Source organism: Phyllopteryx taeniolatus, chromosome 5 (assembly GCF_024500385.1).
Source record: "Phyllopteryx taeniolatus isolate TA_2022b chromosome 5, UOR_Ptae_1.2, whole genome shotgun sequence".
Lineage (NCBI taxonomy): Eukaryota > Metazoa > Chordata > Actinopteri > Syngnathiformes > Syngnathidae > Phyllopteryx > Phyllopteryx taeniolatus.
In genome coordinates this window covers 16,974,394-16,997,083 of record NC_084506.1, presented here as the reverse complement: position 1 = coordinate 16,997,083, position 22,690 = coordinate 16,974,394, and the positions used below count along the sequence as shown (strand labels likewise).

At 41.9% G+C, this 22,690-nt stretch overlaps 1 protein-coding gene across 2 annotated transcripts in view; it reads left to right on the top strand.

Annotated features, from left to right (window-relative positions):
* Nucleotides 1-4,654: 4,654 nt before the first annotated feature.
* Nucleotides 4,655-22,690, top strand: part of sema3e (sema domain, immunoglobulin domain (Ig), short basic domain, secreted, (semaphorin) 3E) — a 39,710-nt gene continuing 21,674 nt past the window's right edge. For both annotated transcript variants that reach the window (XM_061773237.1, XM_061773236.1), the window contains exon 1: nt 4,655-5,395. In XM_061773237.1, the coding sequence (XP_061629221.1) occupies nt 5,260-5,395 (136 nt within the window). In that variant the 5' untranslated portion in view covers nt 4,655-5,259. The remainder of the gene's footprint in view (nt 5,396-22,690) is intronic.

Below are 22,690 nucleotides of genomic sequence, written 5' to 3'. Positions count from 1 at the left end.
CCGGGCCGTTTTCCGGTTGGCCCCTTGGCTGGGTGGGTTTGGGTCATCTGTCCGCATCGTGCTGGCACAGCAATTCCAGGACACCTCTGATGTTTGTTGTGCATTCGATACACACCCCTGAGACTCAATTGCTCGGTGTGGGGCCACTCCCAAATTGCTATAAACAATTCCTATGACCTTGCGAACTTCTTGGCATCTCTCCTCACTTGCACTCGGTTTCTACAGATGTTTAGAATGTACATACCCACTTCCATCATACGCCAGTTGCACAGCCGGGTCCACGACCCTTTTCCTGCTCGCTTACCCTCCTGTATCTGCTCTGTCCCATCCTACATTGTCCTGTTCTTCCCTCCCATGTTGTAGCGCCACTGTCCTGTATAAAACTCAAATCCAATATGACATTGTAGTATTAAATTAATGCTCTGTTTTGTTTGTTTTTCTTACTGCTAGTGTCCCGTTTTTTTTTTCTTTTTTTCTCTTCCTCCTCCTTTTTCTTTTCTGTCACTCCTGTTTAAAACCTCCTTCTGTCCAACAGACATTTTCAATAAATATTTATCATAACTACAGTGGCAGTATAAAAAACTCCACTGTTACGCAGTAAAACTGTTCCGGCATAAAAGGGATACAGAGCCTCCATTCTGCTTGACCTAGCAGCCGAGTAGGACCAGTTTAAAAAACAAAACAAATACAAACATTAGGTCATGCATTAGCACTGCGCAATTCTTAATGGTAAAAAGGGCACAAAAACTAGCGCTAAAATTTCAAAATTCCTGGCTCCTCATCCATTATAAACCGTTAAAGTCGGTGCTCCGGGTTCACCGTGGTGACAAAGGTGCTATAGATTTCTAAGCTGTTACTATTACTACATGTTGCTTTAAAATCCTGATTGTGTTTCTAGTCATGGGGCATGCTCAAAGCCCATGTGATGGCCACCTGTGTAAACGCTCTGCGTATCTAGTAGCTCTGAAGTGCAGACGCCGGGGACCTGATTCATTTTTAGGAGTCTTGTAGGCATAAAATGTTCATATGTTCCATTCTCAATCTAGCTTTAAGCTCTTCTTTCCTCTTGTATATTCACTGTGGTGCATTTCCTCAGAAAAGTCACTTGCGGTGCATCTATGGGGAGTGTGTCTATGTATGTCTATGTAAGAGGCTTCGGTGTATTGACACACCATCAACATGACTGAAAATATTTTTGCTGTGTTCGGACAGCATAAAAGGAACACCGCCGGACATTTGGACACGGCCTATCCAAACAAACACCAGACTGCAGCATTCAATCAAAGCAGCTTTTCACACTCACTAAAGCTCCTTAAAACCCAAAGGTGACGGGGCTTTCGATGAGGTCACTCTGCAAATCATGAATGTTATTATGAAGCGGTATGCACTTGTGGTGCAAATGCCTCAGCATACAAAAGAAAATACTATTGCGGTCAATGTCTTCTAGGACTCGGTCAAGTCATCCAATTTATTGATACATTCAAATGTAACGAAGGTTGTTTTTTTTTTTTACCTTTTTTTTAAACGACTTCATAATTCAAAGCCTGTCTTCGCTGACCTGCACTGCTGACACTAAGAAAATGGCTCCGAACAGAGAGGGGCTATGTTACAAAAGCACAGTCAATGATGCCAACTTAGCAACAATTAGGAAAAAGAAGAAAAGGTTCCAAGCAAGTTTGATTGCTGGTAAGAAATAGACAACATGAGCAGAATAATTTTCATATTGTTCTGCGTATGACAAGAAATAAGTCTGGAGGAAGAACACTGCCAACAACATGCTGCCTATTTATAGGTTGGAAAAGCAATGATGTGGTTCCACGCCGCAAATGATTGTGTCTTGCCTCACTTGTACAACTCTATATGAAAAAAGAACATGAAATGAAGGTGGTGCAGCGTTGATCTGAGACAACAGATATGTGGAGCAGCCGAGCCATGCAGTTTGATGGCTCATTTTATATGTATTGTTTTGACAAAAGGGCCATATTTTTGTGGAGAAGTAGATGCAAATTAATGGGAGGGGGGGACAACAATTCCAAAGCTTTTTGGGATAAAAATAAATAATAAATAAAGCACATCCCAAAAAGGAAGAAAGCCAACATGTATGTAATTAGTAATGTCACAATTTGCTTTTTCTAATTGATGGGGAGGAAAAAATGAATAAAAACTAGATTATGTGAAAAGAAAAACAGATTATATATCAAGGCCATATCGCCAAGCGCTTATCTCCATTATTATTGCTGTGAGAAATCTGTGCTACATGGGAGGCAACAAGCGCTACAAGTCCGACACAAATCAAGCGGTGGGGAATGGAAACTGAGTGAGCAGGGATTACAAAGCAAAACGTGGCGGACCAGTCTGTTGCCATCTATGGTAGAATGTAGACTGATTAGATCTATTAGACTGGTTAGTACGAAGGAGTAAATGGATACAGCGCCCACTGGCCATGTACATTAGCCCTTTTAAATGGCTATTCATCTGGTCCAAGGGCTTAGGCGAAATCCCGCAGAGCACCTTTCATCAGGATGTAAGGTTAATACACACGCTCAACGTAAATGCCTCGGCTCCAGACGGGCGATAGTGTGTCACAGTCAGCCACATTCCCCTGACATTGAGCAGTTGTCTCGCCCTGACCAGCAGAAGAGAGCCTATAATTGCAACAAGGCAGCGGCATAACAGAGATTGTGTATGTTGCAAGCCCACAAAGTCCTTCTGTTCTCCGGGGAACAGGTGCAACGTGGGAGTTGAAGCCACCAGATCCCCCACATTGGCGTGTGGGGCCAGGCTGCAGCTGCTACAGCTAATGCCGTCAATTGCAATTTCACGATCCAGACTTGTCTCAATTTATACTTCTGGCTGAAACTTAATACTCCAACTCATTGTATCTGCCTCTATCTGAAGCAGTCAAACTACAAATAAACTCATTGAAGTCACGGTTTTTGGACGATGTGCTCCAAAATTGCTAACCAATGTCATGACCAAAGACTGTAAAATGTTTCAGACTGCAACATTATCCAAGAAGTTTAGGGAGTTTTTCTTCCTTCCAAATCCATGAAATGCTTGCACGTGAGTGATTAGCATGACTTCATGTTGGTGTCACTGCAAAGGTATGAAGACGAAATGTCAAGAGAAAACAGATGTCTTAGGCGGGATGTCGTGGCTCTTCCAATTAGATGCCTGGATTCTCCCTCAAAGTTGCAGACGGGCTTATTTTCCTTGCCAACAGTATGTTTGTATGTACTGTATGTGGGATGTTATTTTGTTTTTCAGGGACAAATAATGTTGCTGTTCAGTGACAGTTTTCTTGCTTAATTTATTAAACTGTTGAACATTTAAAATGTTTTAATAAAATATTTCAAAATGTGGGTTTAAAGGGAAAATCCCTTCAAGAGGAAGCACTTTTTGTTTTTACATTATCTGTAAAGAAAAAAACACTTTTTCCATTATTTCTTTGGAAGTTGAAGTTCAAGCTAGAAAAAAAACAAAAACAATAAGGCCTGTGTTTGGTTTCAGCAGAAATAAAAACAATATCACAGAAGAGGTGGATCCAAAAAATAAAACTTGATTGTAATAATGTCATATTTTTATAGTTATTTATTTATTTTTTAATGGAAGGGTGGGGTATCGACTGAAATAGGAAATCACAGATTACCGTATATTTGAAGGCCATATCGCCTAGCCCTACCCAAACACACTGCTAAAACAACAAAGAGTTCATATTCGGCAAAAAGTGGAAGGCTTTAGATGAGTTAATTTTCTAGGTTTAAAGCCTACAGGGCAGGAATCTATGTTATAATCATAAATATTGATTTATATATTAATCTTGTCACATCAAACAAATGTTTAGAGTGTTACTAGAAATTCATCTATCAACACACCTGTGTTAGTAAAAAAGAATAACTGAATAGTCATAAATCCAAGAGAACACTGCCTGGGAGTTAAAATGACAGTCTTGTTTAAAAAAAAAAAAAAAAAAAAAAAAAAAAAAGTCCCGCCCTGCCATAACACCTTCCTCAAACATGCCGGAAATGCTTTGTTGATATAAAATTTCAACGCTTGCCAAGTACAAATATCTTTTCTTGTACATTATCATGAGACAAATGACTACTCTTACTACTGAAAAGGCTGCAAAAGTGATTAAAAAAAAGTAATAAAACCATACTGTTGGGTTTAAAAAAAAAGATGGGAAAAGACAAACAACTCAAGCGGAAGATCCTTGCCACGAGACCACCTTCCACATGAAATTCCATGGCAACTGTGCTAATGGCTCACTTTGTGGCAACATAAAGAGGACAACAAGGAAAAATGTGCAAAGCGACAATGTCGGCTGAGTCCTGTGGCCTGAGTGTAAAAGCAGGTGGTGAAAGAATAAGGACACGGGAGAAGAGAACCTGGCGGCGTTCCTCAAAGGACAGCTCCTCGTGGGGACAAACTGCCTCGCTTAAAGTAGCTGCCCCCGAGCGACAGGGAGCTCTTCAAACAGTTAACAAGAGGTTGCAGGCAGTGTTTCCAGCCTTTAAACAGCGAAGCAGTCATTACTAAGCACATATACAATGGCGCCTGGCCAGATCAGTAGCGATGTGAGCAATCATCGTTACTGACTCACTTTAAAGGTGAGGTTTCGGGATCCTCCCTTCCTGTTTGGGCAGAGCTTTTACAAGCTTCACTTTCCTGCCTTGTACACAGCGAGCACACGCCAGGCACGAGGCTCCCCGCTCCTCCCCTCTCCTGCGTTCTGCTGCGCTCCCTTCCAGAGAATGACTGACTCCAGAGGACTCAAGTGGAGTAGACGCACTACAACGCTTCCTGTCTGCCGGGAAAGACTAATGTGATGTGATTTTATTGATCACCTGTGCGGGATTCTCTTTTTTTTCCCCTGCTCCCTTTGGAATGAGAAAGAGCGCATCCGACTCAACATCCAGACAAACAAACAGAAGGACCAACATGCAATGGGTACTGCAGCGTGAAGGCAGCAACTGGACCACTCTTCTCCCTGGTTACTAAGAGCAAGCGAGAATAATAGTCAGCGCTGTCCACCAAGCTTGTGGGTGGATGCGGCTTCTAGCAGACTGCTTTTAGGGAGCAAGGAGACTGTGAGGAAGTGACGCAAGCCGCGATGATGATCCATAAATGGACAGTTACCTTCAAGAAAGCAAATTTTTCATAGTTTACGCAAAGATTATTAATCGTTTTGTTCAGGAAAAACAGTCTTTCCAATGATGCTCGTGTTGACCGTCCCTTGCAGGATTTCTTTGTAGATGAATGTGGAGCTTGTTCCTAAAGAGGATGGAGGACTGTTTGAGGACCAGCTTTTTGGCATTGATGATATTGTATTTGTTTTTGAGCACAGTTGAGACAGCCAACAGCGTTTATCCCAGAATACGGCTCTCACACAAAGGTAAGAAATGTGCAGTGCGTGGTCTGGTAGCGTGTGATGTTGTCTGTTGGCAAAGTGGCAGAGATGATCAAACAAATTGCACATAATGTTCCTGAAGTGTGTCGATGTGTTGAAAACAAGCTCCTCGCCATGTCTCTGTGCCAAAATTAACAAAAACTAACGCAGTTTGTATCAGTATCTGTTTGCAGATTACACCACCATTTGCAAATACACTACATTCTGTTAATATTCAGTTCAAAGAATGTTCCCCCGCATGTTCCCGGTTCAGCATTCGCCAATTCACCTAATCGCTGCTTTTGGAGGGGGGGGGGAACCTATCTTCGCTTGTTCCCAGAAAAACTTGCTTATTTGCGATTATCTGTAAAGGGGCAAAAAAAAAATAATACAAAATTTAAAGTGATGTATTTTTTTCATGGCAAAATATTGTCTTAAATACAGATTTATTGTATTGTAGCATCTCTGTAATTGAGACAACAAATGTTTCCCCTCGGCTGTTACAAGCCAAAAATACTAGTTGTCCACTCAACCAAACTTCTGCGGCTAAACTTCACGCCCACACGCTCTGCTCCCTGACTTACTCATCCAATCCCCAATCTAACAGCAGTGACAATCTGCAGGAGTTGCGAGATTGTCGGGCGCTGCCCGTGCCTGCTTTGGCTCATGAAAATTTCAGCAAACTGGGACTTAACAGGGCATCAAAACCAGTGAAATCCCTAACAATATCTCTGCGGAACATTACTAAGCATTCGGTATCTACAACCACCAGTTTGTGTTGCTTCGGGTCAGTGATCACCAAAACGCTAACCCTTGTAGAGCCAGCCAGCCTACGAAGCAGATTCTCCTACCCGCACAGGCCACCTAATAGAGCGTCGCCATTCGGCACCATCAATATAACTCCTGTGCTTTGCTGTAGTCAAATCATGTTCATTGTTTTACACCAGACTGCACCGCTGCAGTAATTATTCTGTATCATCATCATAATTGTTGACATGTATGTGCAGGTACTATACATTGTGTATGTGCATGTGTAGCTGTATGCCATTTACTGTACTGTATTCTGAAAAGGTACAAGAATGTTTAAAGCATTTAAAATGCATTAGAGTCTTTTGGGCTCATGGTTTTACAATCACTTTTAGGGCAGATTCCATTATTGTATTTGCGGGAATTTGGGCTTGGTCCCCATTTGCGTGAGAGACCATCCATTATCATTAAGTGCTGTAACAGATTTTTGATTTCAGTGAGTTAGCGACGTTTGACCGTTTTGAAGGAGGATTAGATGATGATGAATGATGAGGAATTTCCCTTCCCTCATTTCAGTGGAAGTGATTCAACATCCATCCATCCATCCATTTTCTGAGCCGCTTCTCCTCACTAGGCTCGCAGGCATGCTGGAGCCTATCCCAGCTATCATCGGGCAGGAGGCGGGGTACACCCTGAACTGGTTGCCAGCCAATCGCTGGGCACACATAAACAAACAACCATTCACACTCACATTCACACCTACGGGCAATTTAGAGTTGTCAATTAACTTAGTATGCATGTTTTGGGGATGTGGGAGGAAACCAGAGTGCCCGGAGAAAACCCACACAGGCACGGGGAGAACATGCAAACTCCACACAGGCGGAGCCGGGGATTGAACCCTGGTCCTCAGAACTGTGAGGCAGACGCTCGTCCACCGTGCCGCCAGTGATTCAACATAATGGTGCATATTATAGTCACATACAAGACATATTCTGACAGTTCCCAATGCTGTCAATTTTGGACACATAGGACATCAACCTTACATTTGTTAAGCCCTGTACAGTTCATTTTTTTTGGTTAGTATGTATAGAAGAATTTTGTCATCCCCTTCTTGCCTTATGGGGTTCCAATTGCAAGAACAACTAAAACTTTGAGAAGTGGGGCATTGAAAACGGTGGGAAATTCCTGTAATAATTCTTGGGCTATATCAAAGCCTAGTAAAATTTCCTAACAAGCCAATTAATTATTATTATTTTTTTACTGATCTTCAAAGTTGAAGATTTTTACTTTCCCCACTGCACATCCCCAATTACTCCAGTAAGTTCTGCAGTAAAGTTGACCAGTATTTCACTGCTGACAGACGATCAAACAAGTCGTAGGGATGTAATTGTAAAATCTTTGGCCACAATGAGTCACAAGTAGAGGTGGCATCTTTGTTACATAAACAGAAATGCTAGGTTGTCATTGTGAGATGTTTGACACAAGATTTATGCCTACACCACAATGCAATCTTTGTGACGTGTACTCATTTTTATCCCTCGGTTCCATGAGGAACTGGCTCCTTGTTTGTTTTGTATAGCCACGGTGGCTAAGAATCCACAGTACCTGTCTTTTAATTCCAGGACGGCAGAGGTCTTTAGCAAATGGAATGAACACAACTGTGTCCGGATACTTTGTTATATGCATTAATAAGGAAACAAAACGTCTAGTTCACTTAGTGATAATGCTAATAAGAGATTTATCTTTGCAGAGTAAACGCTGTTATTTTCTCACACATTTCTTTGATCTCTATAGCAACAGAGTGGTAATTCCACATAAGCCTGTTAGTCATGGTTGGATATAGGTGTGGAATTTGAACGGTCAATAACTTATAAACACAGTGCTGTTGGACCTTGTGTAAAATTTTGGGGTCAGCAGTTACATCTGTGAAGCATCATCTGCGCTGCACGCTTTGCCTCGGATTTTGCGTCAAGGTATGTCAAACGTTTTGAATAGGGTTGAAAAACGAGGAACAGACTTGACTATCTATCTATCCACACCGTAAAAAGCATACTTCCAAGTGCTAAAACTCCATGGTGAGCTTCTACAGAAGGTGGACATTTGCTCAATTGACCCTCCAAAACATTATCCACCAGGGTTATTGTTTGATACAAGCTAGGCTATGTAAGCAAGTACAGTTCCTTTTATTGGAATGATTTTTTATTTTAACATGTCCTGATTTCAAAATACTGAACACACTCAACTGTAGTGAGGTAGTTCGTTTAGACAGACTGAGATATCTATTTAAGCAATTTAGTGCATTCCAACTTTGCAAGTAAACTTTGCAGCACATATTTCATATGTGTGAAATATATACACATAAACAATTGTATTATTGTTTTTATTGTATTACAGGGATGAACAGGTTTACTCTGAATGGAACACTAACCGAAGTTGAAAATTAACAAGACAGTAGAGGGGCTCCTACATTAAAACACAGTTGCTTTTCTACAGCGACGACCTAACCCAAATGTATATACAAGTCAGAACATGCTGCAGTCTATCACATTAAAGCCGTGGTAAAGTAAAAATTTCAATAAACACGTATATGAAAAAACAAAAGAAAAACAGTAAGTACGGTGGAAACCGAGGATGCATTCTTTCTCCCGCACGGTGATGACAGCAAGGCATCAATCGAAAGTTTACGATACCGGTACCAACACCTTCACTTAAAAAAATGGTACCTTGAATGATACTTTTGTCGATACCAATTATATATTATCAGTTCTAACAAAGTAGAAAATATTCCACATTACAGTATACTGTAAATCGAGTTACAATCGGGGTGGATGCCAACAAGTCCATTTTGTTCAGAAAACGAAATGGGAAGGGGGTGGGGTTAGGATATCGTTGTACATTTTATTTGTTTATTAAATGTTTTACCTGTTACTGTCAATCTTTAGTTTGCTTTTGACTTAGCTAGCTACTGTACATAGCCATAGAATAAAGCTACACAATATTCAAAGTTAGCATTACATAGATGACAGTTTAACTTACCGCAAGATACACATATTAAGTTACAGTAACGTTAGGTTAACAAACAAAGAAGTTGGCCAGATTTGTTAAAGTGCAAACTTACCTGTTGAAATCCCAGACACAGCTCGATCCCTGGCGCTCTCGGATGAAGTGGAACCGCTCTGGTTCCATAACGTCCACAGGTGGACATGAATGCTGAAAGTAGGTGGATGGCTATGGTCTGATCCTCTTGCAGTTGAATACGGAGCAAACTTTGGTTTACCGGTAAATTGATTCTGTGCACGGTCAGACGTTTCATTAAATTGTGTTGCTGGCCTTAGCAACAGTGTTTTGTTTTTTGTTTATTACATATATTGCAACGTGCACTATTGGCATCTATTTCGCAAAAGTGGAGCCAAATGTGCCATTTTTTATTTATTTTTTTAACCAGTTTGACAACACGCAACTACAGCAAAGTTACAGTTCACAACACGTAAACACAGTCTGCCGCGTACCCAGTATGTATTTCTTCTGCATGCTGCAACCACATGTAACTTCACAGCCAATCACAGGCAGCATGACCGGATCTTGATTGCATGATTAACCTCTGGGTACCGCAACTTGGCACCTAAAGGCAGATTTCGATACTCAGTACTACCGAAGCATTTTACTCAGTGCCATTAAAGAACCAAAGTCAAATACCCATCCCTCGTAGGAACGTTATTCTTCAAATTCAGGTCAGCATCATAACGTCTAAGTACTACTGAATGCATAGTATAAAATATGAAAGTACATTTGATCCACGGTGCCAAAAATGTGCTCCTGTGAACATCAAAAAGGAAAACAGACACATGCAAGCCTTTACTAATAATACTAGATTGATGATGAATGTCTGCTGTACTTAACATGCTGTTTAATAAAGCACCCAAATAATGAAGAGCCTGTGAGCAAAACTGTAGGTGCTTGACAACCCACCAATCTACAGAGTCTCTCTTTGGTCAAGCATGTTCTGGCTAGAAAAGACACAGGGAACATGCAGCGGTTGGATCTTATTAAGGAATGAGAAACATCAAAGCCTTGAAACAAAAACATACAGTTACTAAACAAAACAAACATTTTCACCATTTAATGAGATGTTATTCAAGAACTGGTATGATAGAATGTAGTCATCCATGACCACTCATTGAACTAAGTGTGTCAGTAATGGAGTTGTTTTGTAGAACGTCATTGCATCATAGTGACTTTTTTTTGTTTTCTTCTTTTTTTAATAGTTCCCTTGCTCAATGTTGCAGTCTGTAAGTGGATGCCTACTGTATATTTTCCCCATGTGTAAAAGTCCCACTCGTACACACAGGGTGAACACTGAATTTTTCACAAGCTGGTGGCTTGGATACGGTTCAAGGAGCACGTTGAAATGGATTTCAATGGTCTCCCTCGACATATAGAAAAATATTACAATAACATCTGCTATCATAACAGTGTGGAAGTAACTGGATCCACCTCAGCGAGTGACGGACAAGGCTAATGGAATGGAAATATTTTAAATCCTGTTTATGCTGATGTTCTCATTCACTAGGGATTCACAAGAAATGCCATACTGCAGCTCCCAAATATAATACTGTCTTATCATCCCTTCCAGAGAGACTCAATTAATTTAGCCTTGAACAAATAAACAAACGACAGTCTTTCAGCTGCCTCCACAACTGTTGTTACAACTGAGTAGAATATTAACAAGGATGATTCCACCCAAACCACTGGTATTGGCAGGCACAATAACAGTGCATCTTGACTATCGTTCTGCCTCCCTAGAGAGTGATACCATTCGTGATTGCAGATATGGTTTCCAAACCAACACGCAGGCTAGAGCTGTCTTATCTAGCATATGCGCATGAACAGACGAACACTGCTCGGACAAGACATGAAAAGTCTTCTTGGACAACTAGAACAGTCCAGTTGCGATCAATTCAATAGCCTGAAAATATTTGTAATATCCTGTTCAGTGCTGAAACCTTGTATGTTTAACCCGCTTGGATAAATAGGAGTCATATCAACTTTCTGCTGACTTCTGCACATGAATTTCTCAAGGTTAATCTGCATATCTGTCTTGGACGACCTTGCAAGTAGTCAAATATTTGCATGTCTTAATGTTCACATTCATCTCCACCCTTTCTTTTTTCCCCACACAAATGTGTTTGATACAGATTCATTTGAGATGACTATAAAAACAGGAGACATTCCAAGTTTCTACTTCAATCATACGGTGTACTGGGTAAACATCCAAGATTTCAAGCTGTATTTAGAGCAGAAGTTCACCCTAAAGTTTTACGATGTAGCGTCCAACACATCTCAAATTCCTTATCTTATTCCACTCCTTAATTCCAAATTTAGTGCAGATTCATTCTCTAGAAGAAGAAAAACAATGTTGTTGTAGTTTTGAGCTCTCTGTATTAGATCAGCATTAACAACTTCTCCAGACTGCAGCAGTCTATTTTTTGTGTGATGCTAATGAATTTTTTTCACAGGGAGCATGTGTCAGGGTTACATGGAGTTAAATGGTCGGGCTTGATCCCTGGTTAGTGTAAAGGCCTCTTCATGCTCTCGTGCGGCAGACAATGCCCGCATTGGGTCACGCGGCCCCTTTGCGTCACTTGATGCAAAAATCGTTGCTGTGTGTAGAATGCCGCGAAGATCATCTCTCGTGATTGGTCCGTTTTAGTCACATGCTGTGATGACGTACTCAGCGTTCCCCTTGGTTCCACATACCACCGCCGCCGCCTTGTTGATCGATTTTGCAGCATAGTTAAACGTACCATTTGGTCATCTAGGTCCATTTGTTCTAGCAGATACTGTTCCATTGTTGTTGGTTTGTTCCTTGTTATGTAAAGTAAAAACGGCTAATGGGCAAAAAATGCAGAGGAAACTCCACCTTGTGGTGTCCGAGCCAATAGCAGCCGTAGCGACACCCCCAACTTGGAGGACAACTGCAGAACATTTTCTAAACTCCGCGCGTGGGTTGCGCTCGAGCATAAAAGGCAAACTGCCCGTGGGATAGCCGCAGTGACGTCAGCGCGGTCACCGTCCGCGTGAGTATATAGAAGCCATAATGCAACAATTTACACATTGCCTATGACTGAATGAACTATGCTGATGAAGTTTTGGTAGTTTCATTTCAATCAAACAGTGTCTCGCGATACACTGGACTGCACTGCATTCGACTGTAAAAGGGATTGTCAACCAGATGAGCATAGAGAGACAAAAAGTACGCCCAATCGTAAAGAGCCACATAACAAATGGATGTCCACGCTACCATGGCAACAGCAATTTACAATGTCCTTGCCGCAGAATTAACCTCAGACAATACTCAAAAATTTACCCTCAGACTGGACATTTTGGCACTCCAATTTATACAGCAGAAACGTGATGGCATGTCACAAATAGATTGGACAAGGTCTCACACCCCGAGCACAGTTTATCTTTCACGTTAAAAACTGCATGCCATGTCATCAAGCAGAGTAAACAACTATACTTGGTGAAAATAGGCTGAGATTAGTGATTTGTCAAGTAGCAATTAAAGTGTAATAAAGACTTCTCCACCGCTTTGAGCTGTAATTTCAAACCTTCCACTGCCAACAAAATGACACTTCATTGAAAATGACGGGGCTTTTACTTTACTCCAACAAGGGGAAAACCAGTCTGTCTTTCAGCAAAAAAGAAATAGATGGGATTTTTTTTTTTGATAAGATAAGGTGAAGTGAAAAATCCAATTAACTTGAATGGAACAAGTTCAAACATTACACTGGATGACCACAGGCACCTTGTGGAAAAATGGAAATGTTATGTTGATGGGGGTGAATCACACTTTGTAGGTCAGTAAAGGAAAAATTATATCTTCAACATACCCTCTCCCTCGGTTTTCATCTCTCCACCTCATTTTGTCTGTGTATATCTCTGAATAGTTGCCCTCCCACTGTGCATGTGTGTTCATTAATCAGGTGTCAAGGGGGGAGGCAGCTGGTGAAGCTCCAATGTTCTATCTGACCTTTTCCCCATGAAAAAAAACACAATGAGGACCATGGTGTGTCAGATATGCCTTAACAGACTACATATGTGCTTCAAAAAAGGTTACATCATTGTACCTTCAGGGGTATAACAGCTGGTAGCCTCAAATGTGTTTTTTTTTACCCTTGACAATATACTTTTGGGCAATGAAGAGGGTGTGAGCATTAACCTCAGATTAAGGGACACAAAATCATTCCACCTTTACCCCTCGTACAGAATATACAAATGAGACAAGAACATGAAAACCGGTGGCTTTTAATTTTGGGTAAATATCTTACATAATGTGTACTTCAACTTCAGAGAACACTTTGTTCCCCATTCACTTTGTTCCGAGGACTCAAAATGGTGAAGACGAGTAAACTCTACATGCAAGTCAAAACTTGCGTAGCTTAATTACCCACTTAAAAATGGCTTGCTTTAGGGGTGTCACTATCGAATCTTTTTAGAATCGATTCTCCTATTGATTATTGATCAAATCGAATAATCGCCTCTCCCTCAATATTAATTAAAAAAAAATTTTTTTTTTTACACTACTAACATGAATTTTATTCCCATTTATGAGGGATGCACTTCAATCCAAAGAGTGCATATGTTGGTACTGAGTATATGGTATAAATTTGGTGTATAGAATTTGAGACAGCAAAATACTAAATGGCTAGCGATCGCAATTAGCATTAGCATGCTAGCAATTACCATTTTAGGTTAAAAAAAAAAAAAAGACTACCTACCATTCAGCTCACTCATAACTATCATCTTATATGTACATTACATATCCAACAGTGTCTTAAAAATCACTTACAGATGCTCCTTTGTTGTTTTTGGCAAAGTTTATCATTGGCCCAACACTGTGTCCATCTGCAATAAATGTCTGTGTGAAACATCGGTTCGGTGCAGAAGTTTTTTTTTTGTTGTTGTTGTTTTTTGGGTCCCAGCGGAGTTTTAAGCCAACTTAGCCAAGTTATTTGATTTTTTTTCCCGAGCTCTAGTTTGCTTATTGCAATGATAAATACAGTGTTTTCATGAGTTTTTTTTTAAACGTTTAATTTTGCCTTGGAACTCATTGTTACAATATGGGGGGAACATAAACGGCTGGTATCCATCCATCCATCCATTTTCTGAGCCGCTTATCCTCACAAGGGTTGCTGGAGTGCTGGAGCCTATCCCAGCTATCATCGGGCAGGAGGCGGGGTACACCCTGAACTGGTTGGCAGCCAATCGCAGGGCACACATAAACAAACAACCAGTCGCACTCACAATCACACCTAGGGGCAATTTAGAGACTTCAGTTAACCTACCATGCATCATTTTTGGGATGTGGGAGGAAACCGGAGTGCCCGGAGAAAACCCACGCAGGCACGGGGAGAACATGCAAACTCCACACAGGCAGGGCCGGGGATTGAACCCCGGTCCTCAGAACTGCGAGGCAGACTCTCTAACCAGTCGTTCACCGTGCCGACCGGCTAATATCGTTTTACTAAAATACGTTCTGGCTTGAACACTGACATTCAGCACAAGTGATGAGAAGAGGCTGAGATATGCTATAGCTGTCTTTAAAAAATGTGACAACGATATGGCAATCGCTCTGTTATGGGCTCTCTCTTTGTCACCCTCCATGTGGAACCCATCTTACAATGTGACATCACCCCACCACCACGCGTACTTACACATGGGGGGTTCCGGAGCACAAGGTTGTTTGCCGATAAAGGAAACACACCCCAGACCTCCCGACACCCCCATCCCCCACCCCACCATCCGTGTGGGACACCACAGTAATACTCAGACCACAAGGACGGCAGACTCATTCCTTCAGTTGGTCTCTTTCCACCCTCTCTTAATCGTGCCGTTTGTCTTTTAGCAGACGTTCAGTTAGTGAGCAGACTGTACAAACACAAAGATTGCCAGTTTTAAGTGGATGGAATGATACGTTTTTTTATTTTTTGATCTCCTGGTTTGTGCAACTCCAATCCCTCCGCCTCGGCTGCTTAGAGACGTGCGAGTGAAAAAGTAGGTTGTACACTGGCAAACACATTGTAGTCTCAGTGTTTCCATGCACACTCCAGACGAATGCAAAGGTATATTGGGATTGCAGAGCTCTGAATCGTCTGCATCTTCTTTCACCGTGTATCAGATGAAAGTGTCTGCCTTGGGGGAAGGCTTTTTCTATGCATTTCCCATTTGATGCGGGATCTCGGCCAATGGAGGAACACCCTCCTTCGCCTCCTCTTACATCTGTAGCTAGTGGCAAAGAAAGTCCTGGCTGGCTTTGGATGACAGGAAACAAAGTTTGAAAAGGAAGAGCAGGGAAACGAGATGCAAAAATCCCCCTCCTTGCCTTTTAATCAGTTCAAGACGTGGCTACAGCTGCATAATAACAGGAGAGACCGACCAGCGTGATTGTAGCTCACACCTGTTGTGTTTTATATTACGCGTGCAGTCATGTTAATCATAATAATAAGTTAAACAAACCATAAAAACAAATATTTTGGAAAGCATTTTTTGTAATGGAAGGGAGGCATTTACCTATTGGTCCTTTTCTGGGTTGGCCGTTCTTTCTTTGTTCCATCGCTCATTAATTCTATCTTCCTTCACTTCTTTCATTCCTTCCTTCTGACCTGCTTTCTGTCCACTTTTTCGCCAAATTATTTGTCTTCCAACTAGGGCTGCCACTATCGAATTTTTTTAGAATCGATTCTCCTATTGTTTATTCGTTAAATAATCCCCCCCCCCCCCCCCCCCCCCCCCACACAACATGCATTTTATTCTCCTTTATGAGGCATTGGGCTTTGATCCTTAAACTGCATACAGGATGTTGATACTGAGCGTATGGTATAAATTTGGTGTACAGAATTTGAGACAGTAAAATGCTAAGTGGTTAGCAATTGTGATTAGCACGCTACCATTCTAGGTAAAAAAAAACGCTAAACATCATTCAGCTCACTCATAAAACATGTTATATATAAATTACACATCTAGGAGTCCTTTAAAAAAGTTTATCAGTGGCCCAACACTGCGTCCGTATGTCCGTAAATGAAACATGGGTTCTAGGGCAGTCACGGCTGAGCTTCGAGGTAGAAATTTTTCGTCGAACTATTTTTGAAGTTGACCTACTTCAGACAAATTAAAAATTTGCCCCGACACCGGTTTTACCGATCGATATGGATTTTGTTCGGACGTCTATTGTAACAGGACGCATTAAAATGTTTTAAAGACTTTTAAAGACACTGCTATTTTGGTCTAAAGCAGCCATTTTGGGCAAATTCCAAGGCTTTTACAAACTCCTACTGGGGAATAGATGGGCGATATTACAAAATACAAGGGGAAAAAAGGCACGAGGTGGTCAAAAGAAAACAAATTACATTTTCAACCTAATTTCAACAGTGCAAAGGTGCTCTGGAGCACCACCACAGACCAAGAAAGTGGCACTACATCACTTAAACATGGTTCGCCTTAAGCCCGGATCGTGTTAGGCACTGATGACAATGACGACAATTTTGTGAAGAGCAGAGCATGGCCTCAAAGGACGGTAACGGCTGCTCAGAAGATTGTGGGGGGCAGCCTCTCCAACACTAGACATCTTCACCCACCGGTGAGGAAAGAGGGATCGCTGCATCAAAGACTCAACCCATCCAGCACACACTCTCTTGCATCCGCTCCACTCAGGCAGGAGGCTACAGAGCATCCAATGAAGGACCACAATGCTGAGAACAGCTTCTTTCCAGAAAGTGTTAGAATATTACACTTGAACAGTGGTCTATAGCCCCAACACCACAATTATGACAATTTAAATCCTTGAATACTTAAATCCTTTTGTTCTTTTCCTGCATTTTATTTTCTTCTTTATTTAGTGTATCAACATCGTCCTTGTTTCCTTTCAGTTTCTTTGCTTGCTTTGTCTATTCTTCCTTCATTGTCCAATAATTCCAACCTTCTTTCCTTTGTTACTCTACCTCTTTGCCAAGTGCTTATTATTCTCATCTTTCTCCTTGTTCCTTTATTTCTGTTTCCTGTTTTGCTTCCTTGCCTCCTGTCCTCATTCTTCCTTCCTTTTCCGTGATTATTGCCCTCCTTCCTGTGCGTGTATATCAATGGCAATCCTCCCTCATCTTATCAAAGAAGAGTGAGAAGTGGACCAGCAAGTGCTTATTATTCTCATCTTTCTCCTTGATCCTTTATTTCTGTTTCCTGTTTTGCTTCCTTGCCTCCTGCCCTCATTCTTCCTTCCTTTTCCGTGATTATTGCCCTCCTCCCTGTGCGTGTATATCAATGGCAATCGTCCCTCATCTTATCAAAGAAGAGTGAGAAGTGGACCAGCAAGTGCTTTTGGCGTGCGTGCCGTCATCACTTTAAATAGCCGTCGACGTCTGTCATCTAAATAAGTGCTAACAGATTTTCACTGCACATCAAAAATAAGGAGTTCCTTGATTTGTGAGCCAGACTGACAAGCGTCAGAATGGAATGCGGTCCTCGTGCCAAGTTCCGTCTAACTGAGAAGCGACCACGAAGAGATGAGAGTCTGCGTGTGTGCTGATTAGACAATTACAGGGAGCATGTATGACTACTTACCACACACACCACCTCAGTCGCTAGCACCTAGCAATTCCAGATCCAGTGCTACTCAAACAAACAGTTCTTGTTATTCCAACATGTCTACCTTAATCACAACAAAGTACTACTTGCACTCACCTACTCCTCTGTGGATACCTAATCCTATTTTAAACAAATGGGGGTGGGATTTTCTGCTGATTGAAATAAGAAAATGGGATAAATGCTCCGTGTGTCATTGTCTGTGATCAAGTTTCGCTAAAATATACAGACGATAGGAAAGCAAATCCAGCAATTAGCCTCTGCAACCACAGTAGGTAGCAAGACCTCAGAACAAGGTTCTCCATTGTTGTGGTCCACATAAGTGAGACATTTAGTCTGAGTACAGCACTTTAAGATGATATTTTTTGGTGCTTAACGCTCACCATTCTAAACTCATCTTGTTCAAACATATATGGATTATTGTTCTATGTCAGCAGAGGAATGTAATGATTTTGAATCACATCCAGCAGATGAGTGGGGCAGCTACAGGCAAGATTAAATATGTTAGTGTGCATTCGCACCTATTGTATAGTTCGTGTTCTTGGGGTTCTTTATGGTTGGCCCCAGCATAGTTTTTGAATTTGATTTCTGATCCAATGTATATCAGGCGGCTTGGTAATATGAGTTGGACAATATCAATGAATGGATTGTTTTGCAGGCACGGTGGCCGACTGGTTAGAGCGTCAGCCTCACAGTTCTGAGGTGCGGGGTTCAATCCCCGTCCCCGCCTGTGTGGAGTTTGCATGTTCTCCCCGTGCCTGCGTGGGTTTTCTCCGGGCACTCCGGTTTCCTCCCACATCCCAAAAACATGCATGAATTGGAGACTCTAAATTGCCCGTAGGCATGACTGTGAGTGCGAATGGTTGTTTGTTCCTATGTGCCCTGCGATTGGCTGGCAACCAGTTCAGGGTGTACCCCGCCTCCTGCCCGATGACAGCTGGGATAGGCTCCAGCACCCCTGCGACCCTAGTGAGGAGAAGCAGCTCAGAAAATGGATGGATGGATGGATTGTTTTGCTGTCTCTTTTATCTACACACTAGCATCATCAAATATCGATATAAAAGGAGTTTTTGGGGCATAAATAAAAATCAATATGGCGATGTTTTGTATCCTTATGATATACCAGCATCAAATACCTATGTCGCAGTCCAAGAAGACTTTTGAGAGTTTTTCCTTCGTCAGTTAGAAGTATATATCATGAATTACTGATGCTTCTATTTATTGTTGCGTAGTGATTAGGACTGCAACTATTTAATATTTTTAGAATTGATTATTCTACCGATTCTCCCATTGATTATTAGTCAAATCTGACTGAAATTGATTTTCTTAATGATTAAACAATACCGATAGTAAACATGCATATGAGGTGCAGGTATTATGGTTTGTCCACTTGGGGTCTCCATCCTCGCATACTACATGTGACTGAGTGTGCGTGGATTTAAAAGGGGAGGCCTGGTCTGGTGAGTGACGTGGTAATCAGTAAATGAGAGTGTAGTTGGCTCTCATTTGTTCAGGCTAGCCCGTCTACCCGTTGAGTCAGTTGCGGCCATTGGCAGCTAGTGTATGAATGTGCTTATGCGTTTATTTTGTTACCGTTTGTTCAATAAAGCAATTGAAAGTGCACCGGCAGCTGTCTATAACATTTACCGATTGTGAGGGCATTACAATGTTCCAACTAGTGGTGGTAAGGTACATTAAATAAGCAAACAATGTTTACTTACAGCGGCACGGTGGACGACTGGTTAGAGCGTCAGCCTGACAGTTCTGAGGACCGGGGTTCAATCCCCGTCCCCGCCTGTGTGGAGTTTGCATTTTCTCCCCGTGCCTGCGTGGGTTTTCTCCTGGCACTCCGGTTTCCTCCCACATCCCAAAAACATGCATTAATTGGAGACTTTAAATTGCCCGTAGGTGTGAATGTGAGTGCGAATGGTTGTTTGTTTGTATGTGCCCTGCGATTGGCTGGAAACCAGTGCAGGGTGTACCCCGCCTCCTGCCCGATGATAGCTGGGATAGGCTCCAGCGCGCCCGCGACCCGAGTGAGGAGAAGCGGCTCAGAAAATGGATAGATGGATGGATGGATGTTTACTTACGTCAGCTCATAGATGTGCTGTTCTGTAAGCCAGTTCTTCCCAGCAAGAAACTTATTTGTTAAGCATGAAATGATCCAAAAATGTAGACATTCTGTCTTTTGCACTCTTTCCTCCTGACTTGGTGCCAACGCGCAGACTTATTTCTACACATTGGTGCGTGTGGAAAAAAATCATCACTTCTATCCTTCGAGACAGAGATTTTGCTTCAACTTTTTTTTTTTTGTAATCATATTATTCGAGTTATTTGAAGAATCATTGCAGCCCTAATCCATCCATCCATCCATCCATTTTCTGAGCCGCTTCTCCTCACTAAGAGCTGGAGCCTATCCCAGCTGTCATCGGGCAGGAGGCGGGGTACACCCTGAACTGGTTGCCAGCCAATCGCAGGGCACATACAAACAAACAGCCATTCGTACTCACAGTCATGCCTACGGGCAATTTAGTCTCCAATTAATGCATGTTTTTGGGATGTGGGAGGAAACCGGAGTGCCCGGAGAAAACCCACGCAGGCATGGGGAGAACATGCAAACTCCACACAGGTGGGGCCGGGGATTGAACCCGGGTCCTCAGAACTGTGAGGCTGATGGTCTAACCAGTCGCCCACCGTGCCGCCTGCAGCCCTAATATTGATCATTATTTTTAGCAACATTTTGTGATATTCTATGCTGAGTTGCTCTGTGAATCTCACTCTAAATAGCTCCACCAGGCCCAACATTTTTTTGTGTTACCCTGCTCAACATGCACTCCCATCTCTTATCCACATGTATGCTCCTTCCCATACAAATTTGCAAAACTCTTTCATTCATTCATCTTCCATTCCGCTTATCCTCACTAGGGTCGCGGGCGTGCTGGAGCCTATCCCAGCAATCAGGTTATTGCCATAAAATTGATTTGTACTGTACATTATTTTAAACACCAACAACAAACATTTTCTGCTACATACACGATCAGTAAAATTGCCTTTTACAGTAGACGATAGAAGTTAACTAATTTTTTGAGCAGGACCCCAAGTTTGGGCGGCACGGTGGACGACTGGTTAGAGCGTCTGCCTCACAGTTCTGAGGATTCCATCCCCGGCCCCGGGTGTGTGGAGTTTGCATGCTCTCCCTGTGCTTGCGTGGGTTTTCTCCGGGCACTCCGGTTTCCTCCCACATCCCAAAAACATGCATGGTAGCTTAATTGAAGACTCTAAATTGCCCGTACGTGTGAATGTGAGTGCGAATGGCTGTTTGTTTATGCGATTGGCTGGCAACCAGTTCAGGGTGTACCCCACCTTCTGCCCGATGATAGCTGGGATAGGCTGCAGCACTCCCGCGACCCTTGTGAGGATAGGCGGCTCAGAAAATGGATGGATGGATGGACCCCAAGTTTGGAAAACCCTGCTCTAGACATATGCACTAAATAAATTTGAACCTTCAGAGAACCTCAAAGCTCTTTTTTCCCTGCAAACTGCAGAGCTGGCGTTATTGCTGTATGACTAGCGGACTGATGAATGAGGTGACACACTTAAACTTACGACAGCAAAAGGAAGGGTTGCCACATGGGAGGAAGTGATGAGATTAAAAGATAGCCCTCCGCTGTTGCTCTTGGGCATTCATTGGGGAGATGTTGAATTTAAAACACATTGCACAATATGCGCAGACATGACTCAGACAATCCTATCTATCATTCATATCGGAATTGGAGCATTTATACACTAGTGAATATTATCCCTGCACATTTTGGTTTGAATGAACCAGATATAAAAAGGCAATAATAAAAGATTAGATTGAATATGAGATTTTAAACAAATGTTTAGGAGGTAATGCATGTTTCCAATGGGATATAGTACATTTTAAAAACAATCTGTCGTGCTGTGCATTTTACACCTACTGTGCCTTCAAAACCACCATTATGAAGTCACACCCATAAAAAAAATAAAGTGGCATCACAGATAGCTATTATCTGTAGTAGTCACAATAAACTAAATTCAGCTTTATCTATAGAGCAATTTGAAGCAGAAGCAACAATATTAAATATCAACCTCAAGCATTTACTCACCGAAAACTGCCGAATGGTAATATAATAAAACACAAAGTCCATCCTCCTTTATTTCCCTTGAGCTCATGGTGCAGTCATCTGACGTAACCTGAGGTTTTAAAGCCAAAGTGCTGTCCTGCAGGTCGTATTTCCAGGTTTGTATTCCTTTAGGAAACAAACATCCACCGGACTGTAGTAATGAACATTAAATAGTCAGGACAAAGTCATTTTAATCTCTATGTTAATCAATTTTTGTCCATTTCATACCAGTTTTAGCTCAGTAGCAGCAACAGGTGGCGCTCCTCTGAGAATCCAATCGAATGCCGTGAAAACAATGACCTCATCGGCACAACTGCTTGCCTCATCGAGCTAACTAAAAATGTGATTGGCTATAAAAAAAATCTGTTCAGTCGACCAGGCCGGCATGTGATTGGATTATATGTTGGACAAATACAGCAAGCGATATTACCACAACAGTGATGGCCAGATGCAGTCTTATGAAGACTTGAAGCTTTCCATCCGATTGAGTCACAAAAAGTTTATTTCTTGAGGCACCAGTGTTGGGAGTGACTAATTGGAAATATCCACGATCACACCAATTTTAGTGACATTTGAAAAATCACCACAATAGCTTTCTTTTTTTTCTTTTTTTTTTTTTTTTTTACATATCACTTCCTCCTTCTCAAGCTGACATTCTCTGGTCATGTGCCATTCTGCTGTCGTCTCAAACATGACATACCTTTCCAACTATGACCTGAATGTGCCACCTTGTGGCGCAATCTATTTGTTTGTTTTTTAGATTTTGTAA